Source organism: Mustelus asterias, chromosome 15 (assembly GCF_964213995.1).
Source record: "Mustelus asterias chromosome 15, sMusAst1.hap1.1, whole genome shotgun sequence".
Taxonomy (NCBI): Eukaryota; Metazoa; Chordata; class Chondrichthyes; order Carcharhiniformes; family Triakidae; genus Mustelus; species Mustelus asterias.
The window spans coordinates 19,041,472-19,068,878 of NC_135815.1; the positions used below are offsets into that span (position 1 = coordinate 19,041,472).

At 45.7% G+C, this 27,407-nt stretch overlaps 1 protein-coding gene across 1 annotated transcript in view; it reads left to right on the forward strand.

Annotated features, from left to right (window-relative positions):
- Nucleotides 1-27,407, forward strand: part of ryr2a (ryanodine receptor 2a (cardiac)) — a 455,564-nt gene that overhangs the window by 213,466 nt on the left and 214,691 nt on the right. Inside the window, 6 exon segments of the mRNA XM_078230647.1 lie at nt 250-409; nt 4,320-4,406; nt 14,275-14,501; nt 15,302-16,103; nt 20,544-20,744; nt 22,209-22,314. Coding sequence (XP_078086773.1) covers nt 250-409; nt 4,320-4,406; nt 14,275-14,501; nt 15,302-16,103; nt 20,544-20,744; nt 22,209-22,314 — 1,583 coding nt within the window.

The following is a 27,407-nucleotide window of genomic DNA, read 5'->3' on the forward strand; positions in this document are numbered from 1 at the left end:
GTGTGACGTGATGTTGGCACCACCCACCGGCAGTGCCGAGGAGAGAAGCAACAGATGGGGGAAGGAATTGTGCCAGCGAAACCCGTAGCTACAGTTGCTGAACTAAGAAATGTTTTCACGTCAGAGACAGACAGAGAAATGTGATTAGCTGTGGAGCTCAGGCTCTTTGAGTGTCTGCGTCACTATGTCTGCCCACATGCGCACTGCAGCACTGATTAATTTTTCTGCAAAATGTTTTTCCAACTGTAGCGTCAAGCGAAGCAACTGCTACATGGTGTGGGCGGGAGAAAGCACGAGCCCTGGGCAAGGACGCAATAACAATGGGCTGGAAATAGGCTGCCTGGTGGACACCGCCAGTGGCTTACTGACATTCACAGCCAACGGCAAGGAATTAAATACATATTACCAGGTATGTCACATTAAACGCAAAAAATGCCTGACCTTTCAAAGTTTAAAATTTATTTATTAGTGTCACAAGTAGGCTTACGTTAACACTGCAATGAAGTTACTGTGAAAATCCTCTAGTCGCCACACTCCAGCGCCTGTTCGGGTACACTGAGGGAGAATTTAGCAGGGCCCAATGCACCTAACCAGCCGTCTTTCGGACTGTGGGAGAAAACCGGAGCATCCGGAGGAAACCCACGCAAACACGGGGAGAATGTGACAGTCAGTGACCCAAGTTGGGAATCGGGTCCCTGGCACTGTGAGGCAGCAGTGCCAACGATGTTTTTTCCTACATAGGAACAGGGGTGGGTCATTCAGCCCATCAAGCCTGTTGCATCATTCAGTCAGATAAAGGCTAATCAGTAACACTTCATTTACCCACTTTAGTTCCATATTCCTTGATAGTCTGGCCTCCACTTAGCATTGCTATGATGCACTTACCTCCCAAAAATCGATCAACCTCAGACTCAAAAGCTTCAGGTGTCTAGCATCCATGCTTTTGGGGAAAGAGTTCTGGAGTTCAGCTACGATTGTGTGAAAGTGTTTTTCTTGATTTTGTTATTTAACCAACGCCTTGTCATGATATTCCACGGTACCGTGAATCATCAGTCAACTGGCTCCTCTGCCAATGCTGTAATTAGACACTGGAAGATATGCAAAAATGTTTCTTCACTTTTTCTCATAGGATGTAGACATCACTGGTAAGGCCAGCGTTTATTGCCCATCGCTAATTGCCCTTGAACTGAGTGACTTATTCGGGCATTTCAGTGAGCAGTTAAGAATCAGCCACATCACAGTGGGTCTGATTGGGTAATGACGGCAGATATTCTTTCCCAAGGGACATGAGTGAAGCAGAATAGATTGTAACAGCAATCCCCCATTCCCCGTGATAGTTGTCATGGGGCTGGGTTTTATGCGCCTCAGTTGTTGATTTGAAAGTGGAGGGGCTCGTAAAAATCCAATGGGTGGCTTTCCCACCCGCACCCAACTTGTCTGAAATTTTACTGGGGTTGGGAAAGGTGTCGGACAACCTGCCCACCTATTGGCCCATTAGTACAGGGGCAAGTTAGTACAGGGGCAGCAGAGTTTTAGATGGTGTTCGGTTTGTGGAGGGTAGAATGTGGGAAAGCAGACAGGGGCACATTGGAATAATCAAGTTTTGAGGTAATGGAGGCAAGAATGAGGATTTCAGCAGCAGGTGAGCTGAGGCAGGGGCTGAAGGCAGGCAATGCCACAGAGGGTGGAAATAGGCAATCTCGTTATGGTGCCACTGTGTGGTTGGAAGCTCATCTTGATGTCAAACCTGACACTAAAGTTGTGATTTATTGGTTAAGACTGTTGCCGGGGAGAGGGATGGAATCCATAGCCAGGGAACGGAGTTTGGAGCAGTAACAGGAACAATGATTCCTGATATTTATTGGGAGGAGGTTTCGACACATCCAGTACTGGATCTCAGATCATTTAGCAACAGTGGAGGAGCTGAGAGAGGTGGTGAAGAAGTAGAGCTGATTTGATTTGATTTTATTATTGACTTATTATTGACTTATTATTCTCACATGTATTAGTATACAGTGAAAAGTATTGTTTCTTGCGAACTATCTAGATGAAGCATGCCGTTCATAGAGAAGGAAAGGAGTAAGTGCAGAATGTAGTGTTACAGCCATTGCTAAGGTGTAGAGAAAGATCAACTTAATACGAGGTAGGTCCATCCAAAAGTCTGATGCAGCAGGGAAGAAGCTGTTCTCCAGTCGGTTGGTACATGACCTCAGACTTTTGTATCATTTTCCTGACGGAAGAAGATGGAAGAGAGAATGTCCGGGCTCCGTGGGGTCCTTAATTATGCTGGGCTTTCTCAGCGTACATGGGAAAATTAACGATGTCCCTGCAGATGTTCTTGCCTAAGGTCAGCATGTGTAAATGAGAAATACGACAGGGGTCATGGATGAATCCTTGACAGGGACACAAGACATGACAGTGTAGGAGCAGGAAGAGAAGTCATTGTAAGTGATTCTTTGGCTATAACTAGATAGCTATGGATGAAACCAGGTGAGTGTAGTCCCACTCAGCCGGACAACAGTGGAGAGAGCTAGGAGGCATATCTAGCCAGAAAGGTGGAGTCCTGGCCTGGCACAGGAAAGTAGGGGCAGAGTGGTAATCTGACAGTCATAGCTCCTCGGAAGGTTCGGGCCTATATCTCTTTCCTGCGTATTTTGCATAGAATTATATAGTATAAGATTACCCTCCACTGTGTAACATCAGTGACTGATGTGGCACTGTTAGCGTGATAATGAGTCCCATTTGAATGGATATCACGCTTATGTTACTGGGTAAGTAATCCTGACATTAGAGTTCACATCTTGGCATGGCAAGTGGAAAATTTAACTTGCATTCAATAAATAAATTTGGAATAAAAAGCTAGGATCGATAATAGTGGCCATCAAAATACCATATTGCCACAAAAGACCCACCCGGTTCACTAATGCCTGTCGGGGAAGGGAACTTGCTGTCCTTCACTGGTCTGACTTACAATAACTCCAGACCCACAGCAATGTGGTTGACTCTTATCCTGCCCTCTAAATGGCTGAGCAAGTCACTTAACCGTATCCAAAGCTGCTGCAACAGTTCAGGTAGGCAGCTCACCGCCTCCTTCTTAAGGACAATAGTGTTTGGGCAATAAATGCTGGTCTTGCCATATCTTTTTAATGCATGAATCTCAAAACACAGGAACATCCACATCAACCCTCCACACCCAGAATAGGGCATAGGTTTAAGGTGAGAGGGGAGAGATACAAAAGGGACCAGAGGGGCACTTTTTTTCACACAGAGGGGGTGAGTGTCTGGAACGAGCTGCCAGAGGTAGTAATAGAGGCAGGTACAATTTTGTCTTTTAAAAAGCATTTGCGTGGGTAAGATTGGTATAGAGGGATATGGGCCAAATGCAGGCAATTGGGAATAGCTTAATGGTAAAAACTGGGCAGCATGGACATGTTGGGCCGAAGGGCCTGTAAACTTCTATGACTCTATGACACCCTGACATTTGCTGAATGGCATCATGGCAGGGCTGTGGTGGCTAAGTGGACAAGTGACAATTTATCACATTCACAGTGTCTGGTCCCAGAAAATAAGGTTTTTAATTTTAAAAAATCTTTATTCTTATTTTAAAGAGTGGGGTATGTGAGTTGTCTGGGGTATGCATCAAACACATTTATAGACCACAGCCAGCTGCATTTTTGTCATCCCAGTGTGGCTGGAGAGTGCATCATGACAAGGGGCGTTCTTTCACACCACAGCACAAACACTGAGAATGTATCTGCGATTGAACAATTGTGATTTACGTTCGATTAAAATGCTTTTTAAGAGGGTCACAGCAACCCTTAAACAGTGCCAAGCTCAGCTGTGGGTGCGCTTCATTCTTTGTGCTTGCTGCAGTGAATACACCTTTGCTACGGTTTTTGCAGTGCAGGCTATATTAAAATTACTTGGTGGATTGTGCTTTTTAAAAATCTAAAATGAAGTACACACTCCAATGATAGATGAGTAGACAGCGTGGACTGCATTCTGAGTTATTAATCATCTGGAGTCATTATCGCGGGCTCGTTTGCTAATTTACAATTTTAAGTAGGCACCTCTTGAGCAAAACAAAAGTCACAAAAATAGTTGTTGGAAAGTGCAACATTAATTTGCTTGAGCACTTATGTTTGCATCCATTGGAATACTGAGCTGTGTATGTTATAAAGCACTTGAAACGCAAGGATCCAATTATCTTAAGGAACTCGGAATGACTCTGCGGAAAAACGGGTTGTATTTCTTACTGATTGACGGCAATCTTTCAGAAGTGTGCCACAGCAGTCACCTGATCTTCATTCTGTGTTTAGGTGGAACCAAGCACAAAGCTGTTTGCAGCAGTATTTGCACAAGCCACCAGCCCCAACGTGTTCCAGTTTGAACTTGGCAGGATTAAGGTAAGTCATGATTGTGCTAAATCCTAAATTTCACGCTTCCGATGGAGAAGCTTCCTCAAAGTGCAGCAGTGGGTTAGGGTTACAAAACCGAGCTGCAAGTGCATGATCGGTGAATATATCCTGATGTACACACAAAAGAGCTCCACCTACTCGACATTTAAAGTAATTGACTAAGGTCTTATAATACTGTGCTTAATCTTCGCCACATGACAATGTGGTCCAATATATCAACTCAAAGTTTGCTGTCAAGATAATGGCAAGGCTACTCACACTTGACATTATTATGTACAATTGCCAAAGCAACTTCAGGCAAGGGCAAATGCACTATTGAAAGTGTAAATTAAAAACTTTCTGTTGGATATTCATTGGCCTGCTATGAAATTCATGAATTCAATGGGCGGGATTTTATGGCCTCACTCGTCCCGAAACTGTAAAATCCCACCCGAGGTCAATGGACCTTTCCGTGGTCCATCCCTTGCCCGCTACAATTCCTGTGGTGGGCAGGATGGTAAACCTCCAGCCAATATCTCATTGTGGGGGACCCTCTTAAATTCATTGAGTGAAATTAAGAACCTGCATTTGCACAGAGAATTGTTGTAGGGAAAAATCCCTGTACCAGTGCATTCAAGGAAGTCGAGTCGCAAGGCAAGATTCAAAGCGTTTTTCTTTATTGTACAATTACTGGGAACCCAGGGAGACCCCTGTAGCCAGCTTAGAAACAGTGCTTGGCCACGTTGATCTCAATAGTTATACATTTGCTCTGGATATTTATAGGGATCCAAATTCGAGCAGGAACATTTGCTCATACATTTTTACAATACTTATAAAGTGGCCTGTTTGGTCAGGAAGTTCCCTGAGAGACTTGTCAATTTGCATCTGTATGGTGTGTGTCCGTGTTAATGGGACTGCCTGTTCTTGCCCCGGTGTTTTAATGTGTTTCCCATTATCCTCTCAATGTGTCCCCTTATCTAAATCGACCTCTACTGTTTTGTGTCTGTATTCTATGCTTGCGAGATTAGGTGTTAATGTCATTTTGTCCTGCTGTGTGTAGGGGGATTTCATCTAATCTTTTATTCTTTTTATCCTAGTTTATTAAGTTTCTTTGCCTGCCTTGGCCATTTTATTCCTGTAATATTTTATTGACAGTCCGGTGATGTCATATAACCCACTCCAGGTCTTGACTCGCAGATATCCCAATCTTCTGGCCAAAGGCCGGTTTAAAATGCAGCTTCGTGCTGTTGCTGGACAGAATAAGGATCTTTTGTCGGCTTTGAAATTAAAGGTCTCTCAGCTGTGCAGAGGGGGATTTAAACGAATGTCCATTCGGGTGTTCCCCTCTGCATTGTGGGCACGTTATGAATGGTGCCAATCAGTCCAATAAATGAATATGTTTAATGAGGTGAATATTGATGAGATAATAAAAATATGGCTTTTGGAAAATGGCCTACTTCAGAATACAAAGGAAACTTGCTATGGAAAGTTAAGTCTTGTCCATTTCAGTCTAAGTATCCTTTTAATTACTGGTAGTCACTTTCCCTGACACTGAAAATTATCTCTTACAATATGTGCAGTCTCATTCCTTCAGGTTTTAATTATCACTGGAGATGTAAAAATGTTGCGGGCTTTGATTTTCAGCCTTTTAACTGGTCACAACTTAACCCTTTAAGTAACCAGACCAAGTCACGGAGTTCTCTTAAGCAGCTGTTTTAGTCACGTTGTATAGCTTGGATCCTGGAATGTTACAGCTCACATTGTGTAGCTAGCCAGAGTGCAGAATTCAGATATACATAAGCAATTATAGTTTCAAATTCGATTACAAGTAATTAGCATATACAAATAATGTTTTCAGAGTTATCTCTATCCAATCATAGTTATTGATTAAGATTACATCATGCACACATAAGGGTATAGTGTCCAATTAAAATCTGTGCATCTTATATCATCAATAAACGATAGCTATAACTCTGACCAATGGTATATCAACATCCCTTTCCATTGTTCCTTGTTCTAATGGGCAAACATGAGCTGCGGCTGCACATTGTTCAAATAAATGGTCTTTGACTCTGATTTGGGTCTGCTTTAATCAAGACCTGTCATTTGCATATAGCTTTCCCTGTGTGACTGAGGTTCAGCTTGCAGCTTGTGTGATTTTTTAAACTTGTGTGATTATTAACCCTTTCACAAAATGTCACTACTTCTATTCCCTTCCTTTTTCTCTTTTTCACCTTTCTTTTCATCCAATTTTTCTTCCTTTCCCTATTTCCCCTTCTGTACCTGATATGATATTGAGTTCACGGCTGTTAATTACACATCCTTGCCAAGCTTTGCATGACGAATTTCAGAATGCTTAAATCTGAAACACAGATAAGGAGATACCCAGTTTCCTACCCTGTTCACTCAGATCCCAGGTACCTTGTCCAGGGCACTACCCTGCTCCCATCTCCCAATGATACCTTACAGTCCAAATATCATCAATAGTTAATGTAGTTATTCAGTCATGTCAGTTGTTACCCTGTCACAGGAGGTTTGGACCACAGTCTTCACTATTAGGGCTCCTGAATATTGGGCATTTATCCCTCCATTATGTCTAACACGCATTACTCAGGTTTTCTCTATCTAGGTGGGTAGTTCGAGGTGGGAAATTTCCCAGCATGCTTCTCCCACCTCGGTAGAAAGGAACCTGAATGATGGGATCTTCACTTCAAGAGGGGGATGTGGGGTGATGTGGTGGGAACAGGATGGAGCTGGACAAACCACCACTAGAAGCAGTTTGGAGGTGGCCACAGGGACAGCTGAGTGCTGAGTTGGGCTTCTTAAAGGCCTGCCAGGATTCTCCGGGATTTAGTCTCAGTTGTTTGGTCATTTTTGGTCTCCTAGCCCTCATCCTGTAGACCCCAAGACCCTCCACCCACTCCCATACTCCCATGACAATTCATGATCCTTCCCCAGATCCAATGGACCCCTTTAACCCCTTGCCAAATAGGCCCTTCCATGCCCATTCATCCAGTATATATTATGTACAAAACCAACAAATCAGTCAAGGACATGAGGTGGAATTGAGTTGGCATGAGGGCAAAAGGCGCCACGGGAGTGGATGAGGGCATGAGTTGGCATAGGAACATAAGTTTTGAATTTGCCTTTCAAAGGTTGCCGAGTCTATGGTTCAAGGCTCCTCTGAGATGCACGAACCATGAGTTATGGAGAAACTGACCCAGTTTCTACAAATATTGCGGCAGGCTAGGAGATTCCTAACCCCGCAATGGAGATGGCAAGGTCAAGTATCCCCGCTGGCAAAGATTTGGGGTGCCAGGAACAGGGGCGGGAATCCTGGAGTAGGTTCCAGCCTGCCATTTTTAAATACATACTGAGCCTTTACGACTGGAGGAAAAACAGGGCCACAGTGTAGATGTTAACTCAACTCAGGAGCATCCTCCTTTGGAAACTGTAGAGTATCTGGATTTCAGTAAGGCATTTGACAAAGTCCCACATGGCAGGTTGGTTAAGAAGGTTAAGGCTCATGGGATACAAGGAGAAGTGGCTAGATGGGTGGAGAACTGGCTTGGCCATAGGAGACAGAGGGTAGTGGTCGAAGGGTCTTTTTCCGGCTGGAGGTCTGTGACCAGTGGTGTTCCGCAGGGCTCTGTACTGGGACCTCTGCTATTTGTGATATATATAAATGATTTGGAAGAAGGTGTAACTGGTGTAATCAACAAGTTTGCGGATGACATGAAGATGGCTGGACTTGCGGATAACGAAGAGCATTGTCGGGTAATACAGCAGGATATAGTTAGGCTGGAAAATTGGGCGGAGAGGTGGCAGATGGAGTTTAATCTGGATAAATGCGAAGTGATGCATTTTGGAAGAAATAATGTAGGGAGGAGTTATACAATAAATGGCAGAGTCATCAGGAGTATAGAAACACAGAGGGACCTAGGTGTGCAAGTCCACAAATCCTTGAAGGTGGCAACGCAGGTGGAGAAGGTGGTGAAGAAGGCATATGGTATGCTTGCCTTTATAGGACGGGGTATAGAGTATAAAAGCTGGAGTCTGATGATGCAGCTGTATAGAACGCTGGTTAGGCCACATTTGGAGTACTGCGTCCAGTTCTGGTCGCCGCACTACCAGAAGGACGTGGAGGCGTTAGAGAGAGTGCAGAGAAGGTTTACCAGGATGTTGCCTGGTATGGAGGGTCTTAGTTATGAGGAGAGATTGGGTAAACTGGGGTTGTTCTCCCTGGAAAGACGGAGAATGAGGGGAGATCTAATAGAGGTGTACAAGATTATGAAGGGTATAGATAGGGTGAACAGTGGGAAGCTTTTTCCCAGGTTGGAGGTGACGATCACGAGGGGTCACGGGCTCAAGGTGAGAGGGGCGAAGTATAACTCAGATATCAGAGGGACGTTTTTTACACAGAGGGTGGTAGGGGCCTGGAATGCGCTGCCAAGTAGGGTGGTGGAGGCAGGCACGCTGACATCGTTTAAGACTTACCTGGATAGTCACATGAGCAGCCTGGGAATGGAGGGATACAAACGATTGGTCTAGTTGGACCAAGGAGTGGCACAGGCTTGGAGGGCCGAAGGGCCTGTTTCCTGTGCTGTACTGTTCTTTGTTCTTTGATTCATTAAGGTCACGTCATTGTGATTGGAACATGAGTTGGAATTGGAGAGATGTTGGGAGGCAGAGGGAAGGGTGGACAGAACTCACAACAAACAGTGTACTTTACAGCAAACATAATATACTTGCTTAAACTGCTATTTGAACAAAATATACTTACCGAGTCTATTCAAAGAGTCTGCAGGAAGCAGGATCTTTCTTTACCAAAGCACCTTTTACTGATAAGAGGACCAACAATTTGCAGTGGGTGCATAACGTACATAACATCAAGCTTAGTCCCTTGTATTTTAGGTCCTCTAGCTCTCCCATCCTCTCTCCATCTCCCTCATCCCTACTCTCTATACTCCCATGCCAATTCATCAGCCCATTATCCCTAATGGCCCATTACATCCCCATGCTAACTCATGCCCCATTGTTAATGGGATGTTACCCAATTATTTTCATTCTGCTGGGAGTCCTGGCGACACTGTAGCTGCCCCCTGAATTTGTTGATGTGGCATGATGCCAGTACATCACTTCCACGTGGTATGTTCCACACATTCACCAGCCTCTGTAAAGCAGTTAAATCTCCTCTTCTGATTTTGCACCCATGCTCAGGGTGGGTACAGGGTATGTGATTGTGTTCAACAATCTATCTGAGTTCATTTGACACATAAAGGTGGTGCGGTGGCACAGTGGTTAGCACTGCTGCCTCACGGAGCCAGGGACCCGGGTTCAATTCCGGCTTTGGGTGACTATGCGGAGTCTGCACGTTCTCCCCATGTCTGCGTGGGTTTCCTCCGGGTGCTCCGGTTTCCTCCCACAGTCCAAAGATGTGCTGGTTAGGTTGCTTTGGCCATGCTAAATTGCCCCTTAGTGCACCAAGATGTGTAGGTTAGGTGAATTAGATGTGGTAAATGTGGGGTTATGGAGATAGGTAGGGGGAGAGAGCCTGGGTAAGATACTCTGTCAGAGAGTCGGTACAGACTCAATGGGCTGAATGGCCTCTTTCTGTATCCTAGGGATTTTATGAATCTGTGATAAACCTGTGGATGATCTGACTCCAGTCCCCTCTCTTCCCATTTTACAATCAGTTTCACATCTTAATGAGGTCATGATCTTTTTCTTGGTGTGATAATTGATGCTGCAATTAAAATACTCTCGAGCAATTGTAATACAGTCATTTATCTTTATCCTGTTATCTAATCTTTTTGGTTATGTTACTATCCTGTAAATGATCTCAGATTATTCAATTTGACTGGGTGCTTAGAATTTCTGATTGTTCGAAAGTTATTTTTATTCTTGTAGTCTTGTAAGCCAGGGACCCGGGTTTAACTCCGGCTTCAGGTGGCTGTTTGTGTGGAGTCTTTACCTTCACGGTAGCACAGTGGTTAGCACTGCTGCTTCACAGCTCGAGGGACCTGGGTTCGATTCCCGGCTTGGGTCACTGTCTGTGTGGAGTTTGCACATTCTCCTCGTGTCTGCGTGGGTTTCCTCCGGGTGCTCCGGTTTCCTCCCACAGTCCAAAGATGTGCGGGTTAGGTTGATTGGCCATGCTAAAAATTGCCCTTAGTGTCCTGAGATGCATAGGTTAGAGGGATTAGTGGGTATATATGTAGGGATATGGGGATAGGGCTTGGGTGGGATTGTGGTCGGTGCAGACTCGATGGGCCGAATGGCCTCTTTCTGTACCGTAGGGTTTCTATGATTTCTTTTCTATTCTATGATTTCTCCCCGTGTCTCCGTGGGTTTCCTCCGGGTGCTCCAGTCCAGAGATGTGCAGGTTAGAGGGATTGGCCATGCTAAATTGCCCCAAGATGTGTAAGTTAGGAGGATCAGTGGAGTAAATACGAGGGGTTATGGGATAGGGCCTGGGTAAAATGCCCTGTTGGAGACAGACGCGATGGGCTGAATGGCCTCCTTCTGCACTGTAGAGATTCTATGATTCTATGAGAATAATTTCTTTGAAGTTAGTAGCATGATATTTTAGCTTCTATCTTAATCTAATCACAATGTTTTTTTGATAATTTGGAATTTAAAAGTAAAGAATGTTTTAACCTCCCTGTTTGCGAGAATGTTTCAATATATTTGGCTACTCACCTTGCTTGCTGACATCACTGCTGCTTGATGCCGAGACGTCCCCTTCAATTGGCACTGGATTTAAACTAAGTTTAAGTTTATTTATTAGTGTCTCAAGTAGGCTTACATTAACACTGCAATGAAGTTACTGTGAAAATCCCCGAGTTACCACACTCCGGCGTCTGTTTGGGTACACTGAGGGAAAATTTAGCACGGCCAATGCACCTAACCCGCGCGTCTTTTGGACTGTGGGAGGAAACTGGAGCACCCGGTGGAAACCCACGCAGACACGGGGAGAACGTGCAGACTCTGCACAGACAGTGACCCAACCCGGGAATCGAACCCGGGTCCCTGGCGCTGTGAGGCAGCAGTGCTAACCGCTGTGCCGCCCGTGCCAACGAGAAAGAGGAAATCCCAACCACAGGGACTGGTAAATCTTTGTGGGTCACTTTCTTTGAGGTTGGAAGCGAGCGCCACTACTCACCTCTGAGCAGAAAGTCCAGTAAAAGGCTAAGAATTTACAACATTTTAATTGAAGAAAAGAGCTTTTATCATTAATGTCAGCAATGGGGCAGCACGGTGGCACAGTGGTTAGCACTGCTGCCTCACGGTGCCAGGGACCAGGCTTCAATTCCGGCCTCGGGTCACTGTCTGTGTGGAGTTTGCACGTTCTCCCCGTGTCTGCATGGGTTTCTTCCGGGTGCTCCGGTTTCCTCCCACAGTCCAAAGATGTGTGGGTTAGGTTGATCGGCCATGCTAAATTCAGGGGGATTAGCAGGGTCAAATATGTGGGGTTATGGGAATAGAGCCTGGGTGGGATTGTGGTCGGTGCAGACTCGATGGGCCGAATGGCCTCCGTCTGCACTGTAGGATTCTATGATTCAGAATTCTAATCAACGGCCATTGTCGCTTTAGGGTGGACACTTTTTAAAATAGTGTCTGAGAGGGACAAATTAGGAATAGCCGTGATAAGTAGTATAGATTAGGGGGCGCACGAAAGTAAAAATGTTCAGATTGCTGATACAAATTCTAACGTCACGTTAGAATTCCTCCTGTCACTCTAACCTCCATAAAATAATTTTTAACCCTCTCTCACAGGGTAATATCATGTCCGATGTTAGATAAAAGTCACTTGCCAGGTTGCTTCTGACAAAAGGCGGCATCCTGGAGTCCCGAACAATCTATTTTTTCCTGTCGGAATATATTTTCCCGATATTTCCAGTCTGCCCGCGACTTGGTCTTTTAATTTACTTCAAAGTGGACATTTTTATAATTAGAATATCTTATGGTTTCACAATCCTGTAATACGTCTTTGGAGGCAGAAGTCCCTTCACCAAAATCCCTTTGTTTACAAACTCGAACAGCAGTACGCAGAGTGCCAGGAGTCAGCAGTCTACTGCCTGGGGTGTCAGAGGAACTGGCACTCCCGTTTAAATACAAGGCAAAGACTCCCTGATTGGCCCATCAATTGGATCCTTAATCAGGGAGCTCATACGCCAATAGGCCAATCTCAACGGCCTGATTGAAGTCATTACAAATCCTCTTTCAAAGTTTTTCATGCCTCAATGAAAGGATGGAGACATGTTTCATTTGTGTTAAACTGACATATTTTGAAGCTGGAGTCAGTGTAAACTTCTTTGACATAATGCGTGAAATAAGAAGTCTCACACCAGGTTAAAGTCCAACAGGTTTATCTGGAATCACTTTAACCTCCATAAAATAATTTTTGATTTTGAAAAAGAATTTGATTCCAAATAAACCTGTTGGACTTTAACCTGGTGGTGTGAGACTTCTTACCGTGCCCAGTCCAACGCCGGCATCGCCACATAATGCATGAAGACAGAGTCCTGATTTATTGCTCATCACTTCACATTCAAATTCTGAATGATAGAATTATCTGGAAGGAGTCACGTATCTTTGCTGATTTTAGCACCATCTAGTGGGTGATGCTGGATTATGGTGTTCAGACATTAACTTTCGGCTGTCTTACCTGTTGTATCTGTAAAAGTTGCAGTTAAAAATCAGGACTAAGTATTGTTATTTCTTTGCCTTCCTGGTTATGACCCTCAGCACTTGTGTGGCTGTTCCTGAGCTGCCCACCACAGCTTTCCACTTGATTGTGATTTGATTTATTATTGTCACATGTTTTAAGTTTATTAATTTGTGCCACAAGTAGGTTTACATTAACACTGCAATGAAGTTACTGTGAAAATCCCCTGGTCGCCACACTCCGGCGCCTGTTCGGGTACACTGAGGGAGAATTTAGCACGGCCAATGCACCTAACCAGCAAGTCTTTCGGACTGTGGGAGGAAACTGGAGCACCCGGAGGAAACCCACGCAGACACGGGGAGAATGTGCAGACTCCGCACAAAAAGTGACCCAAGCTGGGAATCAAACCCGAGTCCCTGGCGCTGTGAGGCATCAGTGCTAACCACTGTGCCACTGTGCTGCCCACATGTATCGGGATGCAGTGAAAAATATTGTTTCTTGTGCGCTCTGCAGACAAAACATACCATTCATAGAGTACATAAGGGAGAAGGAGAGTGTACAGAATGTAATGTTACAGTCATAGCTAGGGTGTAGAGAAAACAACTTAATGTAAGGTAAGTCCATTCAAAAGTCTGACAGCAGCAGGGAAGAAGTTGCTCTTGAGTCGGTTGGTAAGTGATCGCAGACGAATGTATCTTTTTCCCAACAGGAGAAGGTGGAAAAAAGAATAATCAGCTTTTTTATTATAAAGAGGCAAAAAGAGAGATCAAGGGCGGGAGTTTACGGCCTCGCTCCGGCGAGATTGTAAAATCCTGCCTGAGGTCAATGAAGATTTCTGTTCTGGGAACCTCACCCGCACCAATCCGTGACGGGCGAGGGTGATAGGTTTTCGGCCCAAGCTCAAGTCTGTGTAAATGTTGGGAAAAATATGGAGGAAGGGACCTGAGTGTCGATGATCAATTATTCTCTTAATCTTTCTCTTCAAAAGCAATTTTATCCACACACAGATTTTGATATTTGCCTAAGATCAGCTCTTACAACTACACTTTGGCAGATAAAACTGCCCTCAATAGGAGTTTTGTTATGTCAATTGACAACTGAAAGGCGATGTAACTGTACTGGGATTTTGGTACCGTATCGTCAAGAAAGGATTGATATTGTGATCGTTTTCAAGGCCCCACCGCATCTCTTTGATTTATTTTCCAGAATGTAATGCCCCTGTCAGCTGGGTTGTTTAAAAGTGAGCGCAGGAATCCGACCCCACAGTGTCCTCCTCGGCTTCATGTCCAGCACCTGACCCCTGTGCTGTGGAGCAGGGTGCCCAATGAGTTCTTAAAGGTGGACGTCAGCCGCGTTAGTGACCGCCACGGATGGCAGGTGCAATGTACGGAACCTTTAAGATTCATGTCTTTACATATTCCTGAGGAGAACAGGTTAGTGTTCAAAAGCCTCGTGAAGGCAGTACTCTGTGAACAATTAACAACTGCAAAATCTCATTCTGGTCAAACACAGCAGCACACCCCTGGCAGAGATGTTTTTATTCTCACTTCTCAAGTTTCAATCGCACAATCCACTTAATGAGCCATTTGTGCGTTGGTACGCTTAACTGGCAAACTCTCCAGAGCACCTCCGTGAGAAAGTACAAAAGGAGTGAGCAGAATAAATCAGCGTCAATCTTACAGACTACTGCTGTCTACTCTCATACGCTGACTGTTAACGCTATTTCAACAGTTAAGGATAGAAACATAGAAACATAGGAGATAGGAGCAGGAGGAGGCCATTCGGCCCTTCGAGCCTGCTCCGCCATTCATCATGATCATGGCTGATTGTCCAACCCAATAGGTTAGACTGGAAGCTGAAGGAAAAGGGAGCAAAGAAATATTTGGGAACAAGGTATGCCCAAAAGATTAGGGTGAGAGTTTGCGGAGAGGATTAACACCAACATGAGCTGATCGGACTGAATAACCGTGCTGTAATTTTTAATGTAATTCTGGTAACTGGTGATTAGTGATGTCCTTTGCATCAATTTATTGTTCTGTTGATCCGCACGCACATTTGGAGTGTGGCTTTGCTCTGCCTGGGGTACTGGGAAGGCCAAATCTCAGACTTGTTATTTTACATAAGATCCAGCCTTCTTTAACAGGCTGCAGTGCTGTCAATTTTTGGTTTAAATGGACAAGAGGTTTGCTTGCTGTAAACATTAACCTTTCCTTTAATTCTTTATGATATGTAGGGCTTTGGATATCTTGGAACTCACAGAGCATGAGGACCTGCTGAGGTTTCACTACCATACCTTGCGTTTGTATTCCGCAGTTTGTGCTCTGGGCAATAACCGAGTGGCCCATGCCCTGTGCAGCCACGTGGATGAGTCTCAGTTGCTGTACGCAATAGAAAACAAATATGTACCTGGCTTGCTGCGAACCGGTTATTACGACCTACTCATTGACACTTACCTTAGCACCTACGCCACTGCCAGGCTGATGATGAACAATGAATTCATCGTTCCAATGACTGATGAGACCAAGAGTATTACCTTGTTTCCAGATGACAACCAGAATCACGCCGTCCCCGGAGTAGGCCTCAGTACCTCCCTCAGGCCTAGAATGCAGTTTTCCTCGGCCAGTTTTGTCACGGTGACGGGGGAATCCTTCCAGTACAGCCCGGAATTTCCGCTGGATGTCCTCAAGGCCAAAACCATCGAGATGCTGACGGAGGCCGTGCAGGAAGGCCGCCTCCATGTCCGGGACCCAGTCGGCGGCAGCACCGAGTTTCTGTTCGTGCCCCTGATCAAACTCTTCTACACACTTCTCATCATGGGCATCTTCTGCAGCGAAGACTTGAAGCATATCTTGCAACTCATCGAGGCCAGCGTGTTTTCTGAAGACACTCAGGCCACCGAGGAAAATACGCCAAATGAGAAGGATGTAAGCAAAAGTGATCAAAAAGCAGAAGGAAGCGAGGAGGAATTCAAAAGTGACCAAGTTCCCAAAGAAGGCCTACTGCAGATGAAACTTCCTGAGCCAGTTAAACTTCAGGTAGCCCTTAAAGAAAATCTTAACTGAATGTTAATGTGTTCGCGCTTATTATAGATGGTGTCTGAATAAGTATGTGTCACTATTCTAGAGAGTAGAAAAACTGTAAAGTTGAAATTTTTTTTAAAGTTTAATTATTAGTGTCACAAGTAGCCTTACATTAACACTGCAATGAAGTTACTGCGAAAATCCCCTAGTCACCACACTCCAGTGCCTGTTCGGGTACACTGAGGGAGAATTTAGCATGGCCTAATGCATCTAACCAGCACGTCTTTTGGACTGTGGGAGGAAACCGGAGCACCCGGAGGAAACCCACACAGACATGGGGAGAACGTACAGACTCCACACAGTCAGTGACCCAAGCTAGGAATCGAACCCTGGTCCCTGGCGCTGTGAGGCAACAGTGCTAACCACTGTGCCACCAGGAAACTTCAGTGCTAATTTGTTTCAACTCATTGATATTTTATATGTTACTTTAGAGCTTTGGGACAACCACTACTTGGCCGGCCATTTTGTGTGTGCAATTATGTGCAGAAGAATCTTTGAAAATGTAAATAATTACATGGACTTGCGAATCCATTTCTTGCCCTGTAGTTTCTGCTGATTTTTAGAAAGCTCCGGGTTTGAAATTGTTCCGTTCCGTATTGACAACCAAGGCTTCCATGTGCGTCTGCCAATATTTTCATATTGTCCTTCTTAACCTATTTATTTCAAACTAGATAGCACATTTGTTAAAATACCAGACAGAGAAAACTGATACAAATTTGTTATTGTATTTGTAACTGAACGGCAGTGCACAGAACAATTCAGTTTTATTTGTGTTTAGCAGGAGATATATCTTGCACAGGAGGTGGTGAAGTTGTGGAATGCACTGCCATGTGTAAATGACTGAAGTCCATGTCAACATTTAAGAATATGTGGAGATGCCGGCATTGGACTGGGGTGGGCACAGTAAGAGGTCTCACAACACCAGGTTAAAGTCCAACAGGTTTATTTGGAATACACGAGCTTTCGGAGCGGACTCACCTGATAAAGGAGCAGCGCTACGAAAGCTCGTGATTCCAAATAAACCTGTTGGACTTTAACCTGGTGTTGTGAGACTTCTTAATGAACAGTTAAGAATAGGCTAGGTGGCTAAAGAAAAGAATGCAGGGGAGGGGCTATAGAGCATTTAGCGCACCCTTTTGTGATTCTCCCCACTCTGCATCCTGACGTAATCTGGTTCATATTGTGCGGGGGGTGGGGGAGGGGGCACATTGGAACCCTCTGGTGGTTGGGGAAATGGCTGGGTGCTCTGGCAATGCCCTGACCCGCTGGCAGGGCCAACCTGGCAGCGCCAACCTGGTAATGCCCCGATAATCTGATGCTGGTGAGGATGGATAGGGGGGGAGCGGGACACCCTCATGCCTGTGTGGTGTTGTGTGGAGAGAGGATGACCCGGAGATTTAGTGACAGGCGTGGGGACATTACCTCTCTGAGCTCAAGAGTTGGGGGTGTTCACTATGTCCATGGGGGGGTGGGGCGGGGTGGGGGGGGGGGGGTGGGGGGGGGGGGGGGGGGGGGGGACAGTGAAGTCCATTGGGGGGGGGGGTGGAAGGGCACCTTCAACTTAATTTTGAGATTGGGACGCCATCTAAAAAGGATGCCCTGATCTCTGAGGAGCCGGGCATGCCGGTGAGTGGCAACAACGCCCAAGGAGAATGTGCATCATTGCCTCAGTCTGGGGGTTGGCAAGACTGGGGAGACTCTGCCTACCGGAGGTGAACTGAGAGACCACAAACAGCAACCTGCTGCTTGCGAATAGGAAAGAAGCACTGTACCTGGACTGGAGAGAGGCTGCAGGAGGCCGGCAGAGAGCTACTGTGTTGGATTACAGAATTGGCAACTGCTTGATTGTTAATGCACTAATGTTCCCAAGCCACGATTTCATGGACCCATCAGCTTGCTGTAAATTGGGCAATACATAATCTGTCATAACACATCGGGGCGGCACGGTGGCACAATGGTTAGCAATGCTGCCTCACAGCGCCACGGACCCAGGTTCAATTCCGACCTCGGGTCACTGTGTGGAGTTTGCATGTTCTCCCCGTGTCTGCATGGGTTTCCTCCGCATGCTCCAGTTTCCTCCCACACTCCAATGACGTGCGGGTTAGGTGGATTGGCCACAGTAAATTGCCCCTTAGTGTCAGGGGAATTGGCAGGGTAAACACGTGGGGTTATGGGGATAGGGCCTGGATGGGATTGTGGTCGATGCAGATTCGATAGGCCTGGATGCAGGGTGGGGAGAATCACAAAAGTGGGCTCTAAATGCACTATGGCCTTTCCCCTGCGTTCTTTTCTCTAGCCTATTCTTAAAGGTTGACATGGACTTTACTTCAGTCATTTACTCATGGCAGTGCATTCCACAACTTCATCACCTCCTGTGCAAGATACATCTCCTGTTAAACACAAATGAAACTGAACTGTTCTGTGCACTGCTGTTCAGTTACAAATACAATTAACAAGAATGGAACCAACGTGAATTGGGGTTAATTGTTCACGGATTCTGAATAAATTACATTTTAAAGTTTCCAGGTGTAAGGCGTCTCCTGTCAATTCTCAACTACTTAATGAGGAGGCCCACACCTGAAATTATCTTTTAAAGAATTAAAATGGCCTCCTTCTGCACTGTAGGGATTCTATGGTCTGAGTAGGTCTGAAATTTTGATTTGGGTAGGTACTGATTTATACAAAGCTGATGTACTTTATTTGATATAATTGTTGGATTGGATCCTATGATGCCATGGCGATGTGTTCAGCGTTTGACACCATTGGGTGTCGCGAGGCTCGCAACCTCCAGAATGCACACTGTAGTGGCCAAATCTGTAAGTAGCAACGTACCAACGAACCATTCCCGAGGGCTCTCTGCTTCAGCTGGCAAGGATGGAACCACCGTGAATTGGGGTTAATGGTTCACTCCTTCTGAGTCAATTACATTTTAAAGTTTTAGACTGAGTTTCCAGGTGTAAGGCATCTCCTGTCAATTCTCAAATACTTAACGAGGAGGCCCAGACCAGAAATTATCTTTTTAAAATTAAAATGGGTTGACTTTTTATCATGAAACCTTTTAATCATACGATAAAACTTGTTAAAAAGTAAAATCGGCACTTTTTCACCATTCTTTCTTGTAGTGTTTGTTATTATTGAGAATGAAGATGCATTTAATGACCTTTAAGATTTCTCTCTCGCGTGAGAATCTGTCATGATTTTCCTTCTTTGGATTTGCTAAACATAGTAAGAAGTTTAACAACACCAGGTTAAAGTCCAACAGGTTTATTTGGTAGCAAAAGCCACACAAGCTTTCGGAATCTTCCCACTCACCTGAAGAAGGGGCTTGGAGCTCCGAAAGCTGTGTGGCTTTTGCTACCAAATAAACCTGTTGGACTTTAACCTGGTGTTGTTAAACTTCTTACTGTGTTTACACCAGTCCAACACCGGCCTCTCCACATCTTTGCTAAACATTACAGCCGAAATTCTGTACCTCTCAGATCAACTCCCTGTGGCGAGTTCCCTATCTCAGCTGCAATATTATTGTGGAGGAGTGGGTGATGATGGATCCCAGGTAACAGTGACATTCTGAAAGTCATGGCAAAAGGTTACACGACTTTGTCTCTATTCACTACATGGTACATGTGGAGACCTAGAAAAATGGCGCGTGAGAAAATCGGAAAGATAACTTTTCATAGAATCCCTACAGTGCAGAAGGAGGCCATTCGGCCCATCAAGCCTGCACCGACACAATCCCACCCAGGCCCTATTCCCGTAACCCCACATATTTACCCTGCTAATCCCCCTGACACTAGGGTCAATTTAACACAGCCAATCAACCTACTCACACATCTTTTGACGTGGGAGGAAACTGGAATACCCGGAGAAAACCCATGCAGGAGAATGTGCAAACTTTACATGGACAGTGACCCAAGCCGGGAATCGAACCCGGGTCCTTGGCGCTGTGGGGCAGCAGTGCTAACCACTGTGCCATCGTGCCACCCTTACAAGAAACCAATAAGCAGGAGATGGAAATTTTAAGATGCGGACAGTTTATTTGATTCTCCGAGTTGCCACTAGGAACTACCAACATAAAATGAACATCAGTTTACTTGAGAAATCTTGAATCGAGTCTCAATCTCTTTTTGATACTTACTAATGATTTAAAATGAGCACAATTAAATATATTTCCAAAAGGGCATTTTTTTTCAAGAATCCGCAATAAAAAATCCCTTTAGGGACATTTTTTTCTTTCAAGCTACTATGAAATCATTATAAGGCAACCATATGAAAGGAGTAATATAAAGTTCAAAGTATTTCACTAATCTTTACATAGTTTTCACTGTCTAATGGAGAGAGATGCAGGTAATGTTAACACATGAAACATGCTGATGTTCTGTCTCTATTGTCTCCCAGATGTGCCACCTTTTGCAGTATTTGTGCGACTGTCAACTCCGTCATCGGATTGAAGCCATTGTCGCCTTTTCGGATGATTTTGTGTTAAAACTTCAGGACAATCAAAGGTTCCGCTATAACGAAGTGATGCAGGCATTAAACATGTCCGCTGCATTGACTGCCAAGAAAACAAAAGAGTTCCGATCACCCCCACAGGAGCAGGTAAGAGAAGCAGATGCACTGGTTAGTTACTATCTTTATACATCTCGGCCAGTATTTTCCTGGCGTGCCCAACACAGGAATCATAGCGGGCTGGACATGGGACCATGCAAAGGTCTGTTGACCTCAGATGGGATTTTCCAGCCTTGGAGTGAGTGTGGCTGGAAAATCCCGCCCTACATCTTTTATGAGTCCCTTCAATTTTGATGTCTTGAAGGAATTCCATTGAACCTCTTGATGATGTTTAAAGTCCAAAAACGTCTTCATCTTTACATTTGCAATTTTGAACTTTTGCAACATGAGCTGGAATTTTACGCCACGTCCGCCCCAGAATCGGGTGGGGCGTGGCTCGCAGAACGGAATTCCCACTGCCCTCGGGCGGGATTTTGCGAGCCTCGCCCGATTTTCCTTCCTGTTTCTGAACAGTCTATGAGCAATAACTTAATAAAGTTGCTTCCCTTCTGGAGTATATCATTGTAAGTCAGGGCATGAGATGTACATGCATTACACTATAGACCTGCATGGCGACTAACACAATGCATGCTCATCTCATGATCTACGGGAACAGGGAAAATTCATAGGCGGGATTTTCCAGCCACGCCCGCCCCAAAACCGGAAAATCCTGCCCGAGATCAGTGGACCTTTGTATGGTCCATGGAAAATTCTCCCCTATGTCTTTGAAGGTGAGGGACAGGTATGGATTGGTTTTTACTGGATGTTTTAAAGTTTTTTTTATTAGTGTTTTAGTCGGCTTATATTAACACTGCAGTGAAGTTACTGTGAAAATCCTCCAGCCGTACACTCTGGCACCTGTTCGGGTACACTGAGGGAGAATTTAGCACAGCCAATGCACCGAACCAGCACCGCTTTCTGACTGTAGGAGGAAACCGGGGCATCTGGAGGAAACCCACACAGATGCGGGGACAATGTGTAGACTCCGCACAGGCAGTGACCCAAGCCGGGAATCGAACCCGGGTCCCTGGCGCTGTGAGGCAGCAGTGCTAACCACTGTGCCACCATGCCGCCCACGTTCATTAGAGGAAGCCTGTAGAGACCAACCTTAAAGATTTTTCTCATATACTGTACAGCCTTCAAGATTTTATTGCCTATAAATGTGTGAACTGCATATCTGCAGCTTCCAAGAAAATGTTAAAGCCCAAACTGACAACCTATTCCAAGAATAGCAATTGGAGGAGGGATAACAATACAACAAGATGATTTGAGTGTGAAATCTAACACTTACAACCCTTGGTAACCAGCAGAAAATCTTGAAGATTTCTGCATACGTCCAACACAAATGAATCCCGAGATTGTTTCCAATCGGGAAAAAAATTGCAGGCGCAAATCTAATGATGGCATTTTTGAAAGTTGTGCCACTGTATGTACACAGTGAGCTTGTGACCATTGTCTATATCTCAACAATATGACAGTTTAGTTATAAGATTAATGAATTTGTTCTATTTTCAGATTAACATGTTGCTGAGTTTCAAAAATGACAGGCGTGATTGTCCGTGCCCTTTACAAGTACGTGAAGAACTGTTGGATTTCCACGAAGACCTCATGGCGCATTGTGGTCAGTTTGACACACTGGGTGGAATTTTTGTATTGCGTTGGAGGCAGGATCGGAGGCGGGGAGGACTGGAAAATTGGCGTCGGAAAGCGGCGTGCCGGCTTGTCGGCACGCTCCTGCGTCCGGCTCATTTTGGTAGAGGCGGATTGGAGTATGGGTGGCCTATTCGGGCAGTTAGGAGACAAATTAGGGCAAATGTTCTGAGGTCAATTGACAACAGACCAGGCTGGGGGTGCGCAGTATAGTACTCCAACTTTGCTTTAAACCTCCACCCACCCCTGCAGCTGACAGGCATTTTTCTTTTAGTTTTTAATGCATCATTATCCTGAGGCTCCCACTCATAGAGTCATCGAATCTCTACAGTGCAGAAGGAGGCCATTCGGCCCATTGAGCCTGCAACGACAACAATCCCACCCAAGCCCTATCCCCGCAACTCCACATATTTACCCTGCTAATCTCCCTTCCACTAAGAGGCAATTTATCATGACCAATCAACCTAACCCGCACATCTCTTTTACTTGTTTTTTAATATATTCTTTCATGAGATGTGGGCATTGCTGGCTCAGCCAGCATTTATTGCCCATCCCTAATTGCCCCGAAGAAGGAAGTGGTGAGCCTCCTTCTTGAACCGCTGCAGTCCACGTGGTGTAGGCACATCCACAGTGCCATTAAGGATGGAGTTCCAGGAGTTTAACCCCAAAACAGTGATATAGTTCCAGATCAGGATGAAGTGTGGCTTGGAGAGGAACTTGCAGATGGTGTTGTTCCCAGGTGCTTTCACACTGCTGTCACTCTGTGTCAGCGGTGGACGGAATGAATGTCTATTATGGTAGATGGAATGTCAATTAAGCTGGTGCTTAGCCTTGGATGGGGCTGGGCTTCTTGAGTGTTGTTGGAGCAGCCTGGCCAATGGAGAGTATTCCATCACACTCCTGACTTGTGCTTTGTAGATGGTGGACAGGCTCTGGGGAGTCAGGAGATGAGTTACTCGCCGCATTATTCCTAGCCTCTGACCTGCTCTTGTAGCCACTGTGTTAATGTGCTGAGTCCAGTTGAGTTTCTGGTCAATGGTAACCCCAAAGATTTTGACAGTGGAGTATTCAGTGATGGTAACATCAATTGAATGTCAAGGGGTGGTGGTTAGTGTTTTATTGGTGATGGTCATTGCCTGGTATTTGTGTGGCGTGAATTTTACTTGCCACTTGTCAGCCCAAGCCTGGATATTGTCCAGACACTCATTCAGGCCAGTGGAGAGTATTCCATCACACTCCTGACTTGCGCTTTGTAGATGGTGGACAGGACAGGCTCTGGGGAGTCGCAAGTTGAGTTAATGTTGCAGAATTCCAGAGCGAGTCTGAGTCAGAGCAAGGTTCAGTGGAGAGTGCAGGAGGGCATGCCAGGAGCAGCGCCAGGCATACCTAAAAATGAGGTGCCAACCTGGTGAAGCTACCAAACAGGACTACTTGCATGCCAAATGTCATAAACTGCAGGTGATAGAGCTAAGTGATCCCACAACCAACGGAGTAGATCCAAGCTCTGCAGTCCTGCCATATCCATTCGTGAATGGTGGTGGGCAATTAAACAACTCACTGGAGGAGGGGGCTCCACAAATATCCCCATCCTCAGTGATGGAGGAGCCCAGCACATCAGTGCAAAAGATAAGGCTGAAGCATTCGCAGCAATCTTCAGCCGGAAGTGCCGAGTGGATGATCCATCTCGGCCTCCTCCAGTGGCCCCCAGCATCTCAGATGCCAGTCTCCAGCCAATTTGATTCACTCCACGTGATATCAAGAAATGGTAGGAGGCACCGGATACTGCAAAGGCAATGGGCCCTGGTAAAATTCTGGCAATAGTACTGACGACCTTTGCTCCAGAACATGCCGCTCCCCTAGCCAAGCTCTTCCAGTACAGTTAAAACACTGGCATCTACCCAACAGTGTGGAAAATTGTACAGGTATGTCCTGTACACAAAAAGCAGGACAAATCCAACCTGGCCAATTACCGCCCAATCAGTCTACTCTCGATCATCAGTAATGAAAGGGGTCATCAACAGTCCTACCAAGCAGCACCTGCTCAGCAATAACCTGCTCAGTGATGCACAGTTTGGGTTTCGCCAGGATCACTCAGCTCCTGACCTCATTACAGCCTTCATTCAAATATGGACAAAAGAGCTGAATTACAGAGGTGAGGTGAGAGTGACAGCCCTTGACATCAAGGCCACATTCGACCCAGTGTGGCATCAAGAAACCTGAGCAAAACTGGAATCGATGAGTATCAGGGGGCAAACTCTCCACTGGTTGGAGTCATACCTGGTACGTAGGAAGATGGTTGTGGAGGGTCAGTCATCTCAGCTCCAGGACATCTCTGCAGGAGTCCCTCAGGGTAGCGTCCTAGGCCCAACCATCTTCAGCTGCTTCATCATTGACTTTCCGCCGTCATAAGGTTGGAAGTGGGAATGTTCACTGATGACTGCACATGGTTCAGCATCATTTGTGACTCCTCAGAAACTGAAGCAGTCTATGTTCAAATGCAACAAGATCTGGACAACATCCAGGCACACAGTGCATCATGGATGTGCAGCTTTGCTCGATCTGTTCATGAAAGTGACCACCGCACAGTTCTTGTGGAGACAAAGGTATGTTGTTAGCACAGTGGTATTGTCACACAACACAATGGAGGATATTCTCGATGTGAAGGTGGGACCTGGTCTCCACAAGGGCTGTGCCTTGCTCCGACCAATACTGTCATGGATAAATGTATCTGCAACAGGTAGATTGATGAGGACAAGATCAAGCATGTTTTTCCCTCTTGTTGATTCCCTTGAGCGTCTGTTGCAGACCCAGTCTGGCAGCTATGACCTTTAGGACTCAGTCAGTTTGGTCAGTCGTGGTGCTACTGAGTCACTTTTGGTGATGGATGTTGAATTGACCCTCCCACAGTACATTCTGTGCCATTGTCATCCCCAGTGCTTCAACATGGAGGAGTACTAATTTGGACTGTGGTAAAAAACCTGAGTACCCAGAGGAAACCCACGCAGACACGGAGAGAACGTGCAGACTCCACACAGACAGTGACCCAAATCGGGAATTGAACCCGGGCCCCTGGCGCTGTGAGGCAGCAGTGCTACCCACTGTGCCACCATGCTGCCCAGTGTGATTCTGTGAGTTTGACTATGTCAGATCGTTGTTTGAGCAGGCTGTGGGACAGTTCTGGATTTTGGCAAAAGCGCCCCAACATTGGTAAGGAGGACTTTAGCAGGGTCGACTGGGCTGGGCGTACTGTTTTCATTTCTGGTGTCTAAGTCGCTGCTGGGTAAATACATCAATGTAGCTGCCTACAATGGCAACTCACTCCTCTGATGGTGAGGCTGCTGGTGTGTGAGTGCTGGTGGGCCCTCCAGCCTCCTGAACCCACCCTTAATTGAAGAGGTTTGTTATGGACAACCATGGAAATGACCACCTTTGCAAAAATCCCCCTCTGATATGTATGGGTTCCTAATCCACATTCCCTCCTGACTGTTGGATCAGGATCCGTGAACAAATATTCAGCCAATCTTTATTAAACTGATGTCCAGGACAAGTGGTGTGGTATCTAAAATAATGGTCTCCGCATTAAACCGTGCTACTATATAGATAAACCTTTTCTACATTGGCACTAAATGCCAGGATATAGGAGTATTTGAGAAAAAAATTCAGGGTTGAATTTTAGAATTCAAGTTTGAAAGTCACAGTTATCATTCAATGCAATCGATTTCTCACAGAACATGGCTCAGGGATGGAGCATACTTTCCCCTGCTGGAACATTTGAAGGCAGAAGGGGAATGTAAAATCTAGCAGGCACTGTGTCTGCTGCCTACCCATCAGCCCCTGCCCGTACCGCAGTTAAATGGGGGTCAGGGGTGGCTCCCTTGCCCTTGAGCCTATTGAGGCCCTTAAATTACCAATGAACACCCAGGTCTGAAAGCATGGCGGCTTTAACTGGATGGTTGTCGAGAAAGGGAGGGGCCCTTTGTGAGTCTGCCAATCTCATCGGAGGATCACATCCCCCCCTCCCAAGATCATCCCCTCTCTTGAAGCCTCTCTCCCTAGCTTCTCAAGCCAGGCCCCAACTCCCCCTCATCCTTTTGCCAACTTGACCCCAGAAAGATGTCGGACCATTGCCTAAGCTTCTCTGCGTGGTGGACATCCTGTCATCCCAGTGATGTCTGTGACTCCGCATCCGATTGGCTGGCAGTTCTCTAATGCTCTAATCCTCCTCTTAACTCAAGGGCAGAAGTCCCCTCTTCATTAACTCTGCTCCCAGCGTTAAATACCTGCGGGGCAGTCCTCAAAATTGTGGGCGGGCTCCTCCTCAACCTGAGTATTTAGATGCGGCATGAGGACCACGGTGCCCCATTAATTCCAGCCCTTAGATTCTGTGCCACTTGCTGACCCTTAGCTAAACAATTATGGACTGAAACTGAAAAGCTGGAATTTACTCAAAGGAACTTGACCAGTCTTTGACCTTTTCTTATCTAAAGCGGCAACTGAGGACAGGTTCCATGTTTAAGTGTAAAGGGAGCCAATTGCCTTAAATGGGTGAGTTCTTTGGACAACCAGAAGTTCACTTTTAAAATGGAGCCAGCTACCTTGCTGGTGTTAATGGAATGGTAAAGCTATTGACCAAAATTATAGGCCTGATTAACACGAAGCATAGTGCGTGAAAAACAACCTCCATGAAACACACAAGAACACAAGAAATAGAAGCAGGAGTGGCCATCAGGCCTTTCAAGCCTGCCCCGCCATCCAATACGATCACGGCTGATCTTTTATTTTATTAGTTTATTTTATTAGCATCATAAGTAGGCTGACATTAACACTGCAATGAAGTTACTGAGAAAATCCTTTAGTCGTCACATTCTGGCGCCTGTTCGGGTACACTGAGGGAGAATTTGGCATGGCCAATGCACCTAACCAGCACGTCTTTGGAGTGTGGGAGGAAACTGGAGCACCCGGAGGAAACGCACGCAGACACAGGGAGAACGTGCAAACTCCGCACAGACAGTGACCCGAGCCGGGAATTGAACCCGGGTCCCTGGCGCTGTGAGGCAGCAGTGC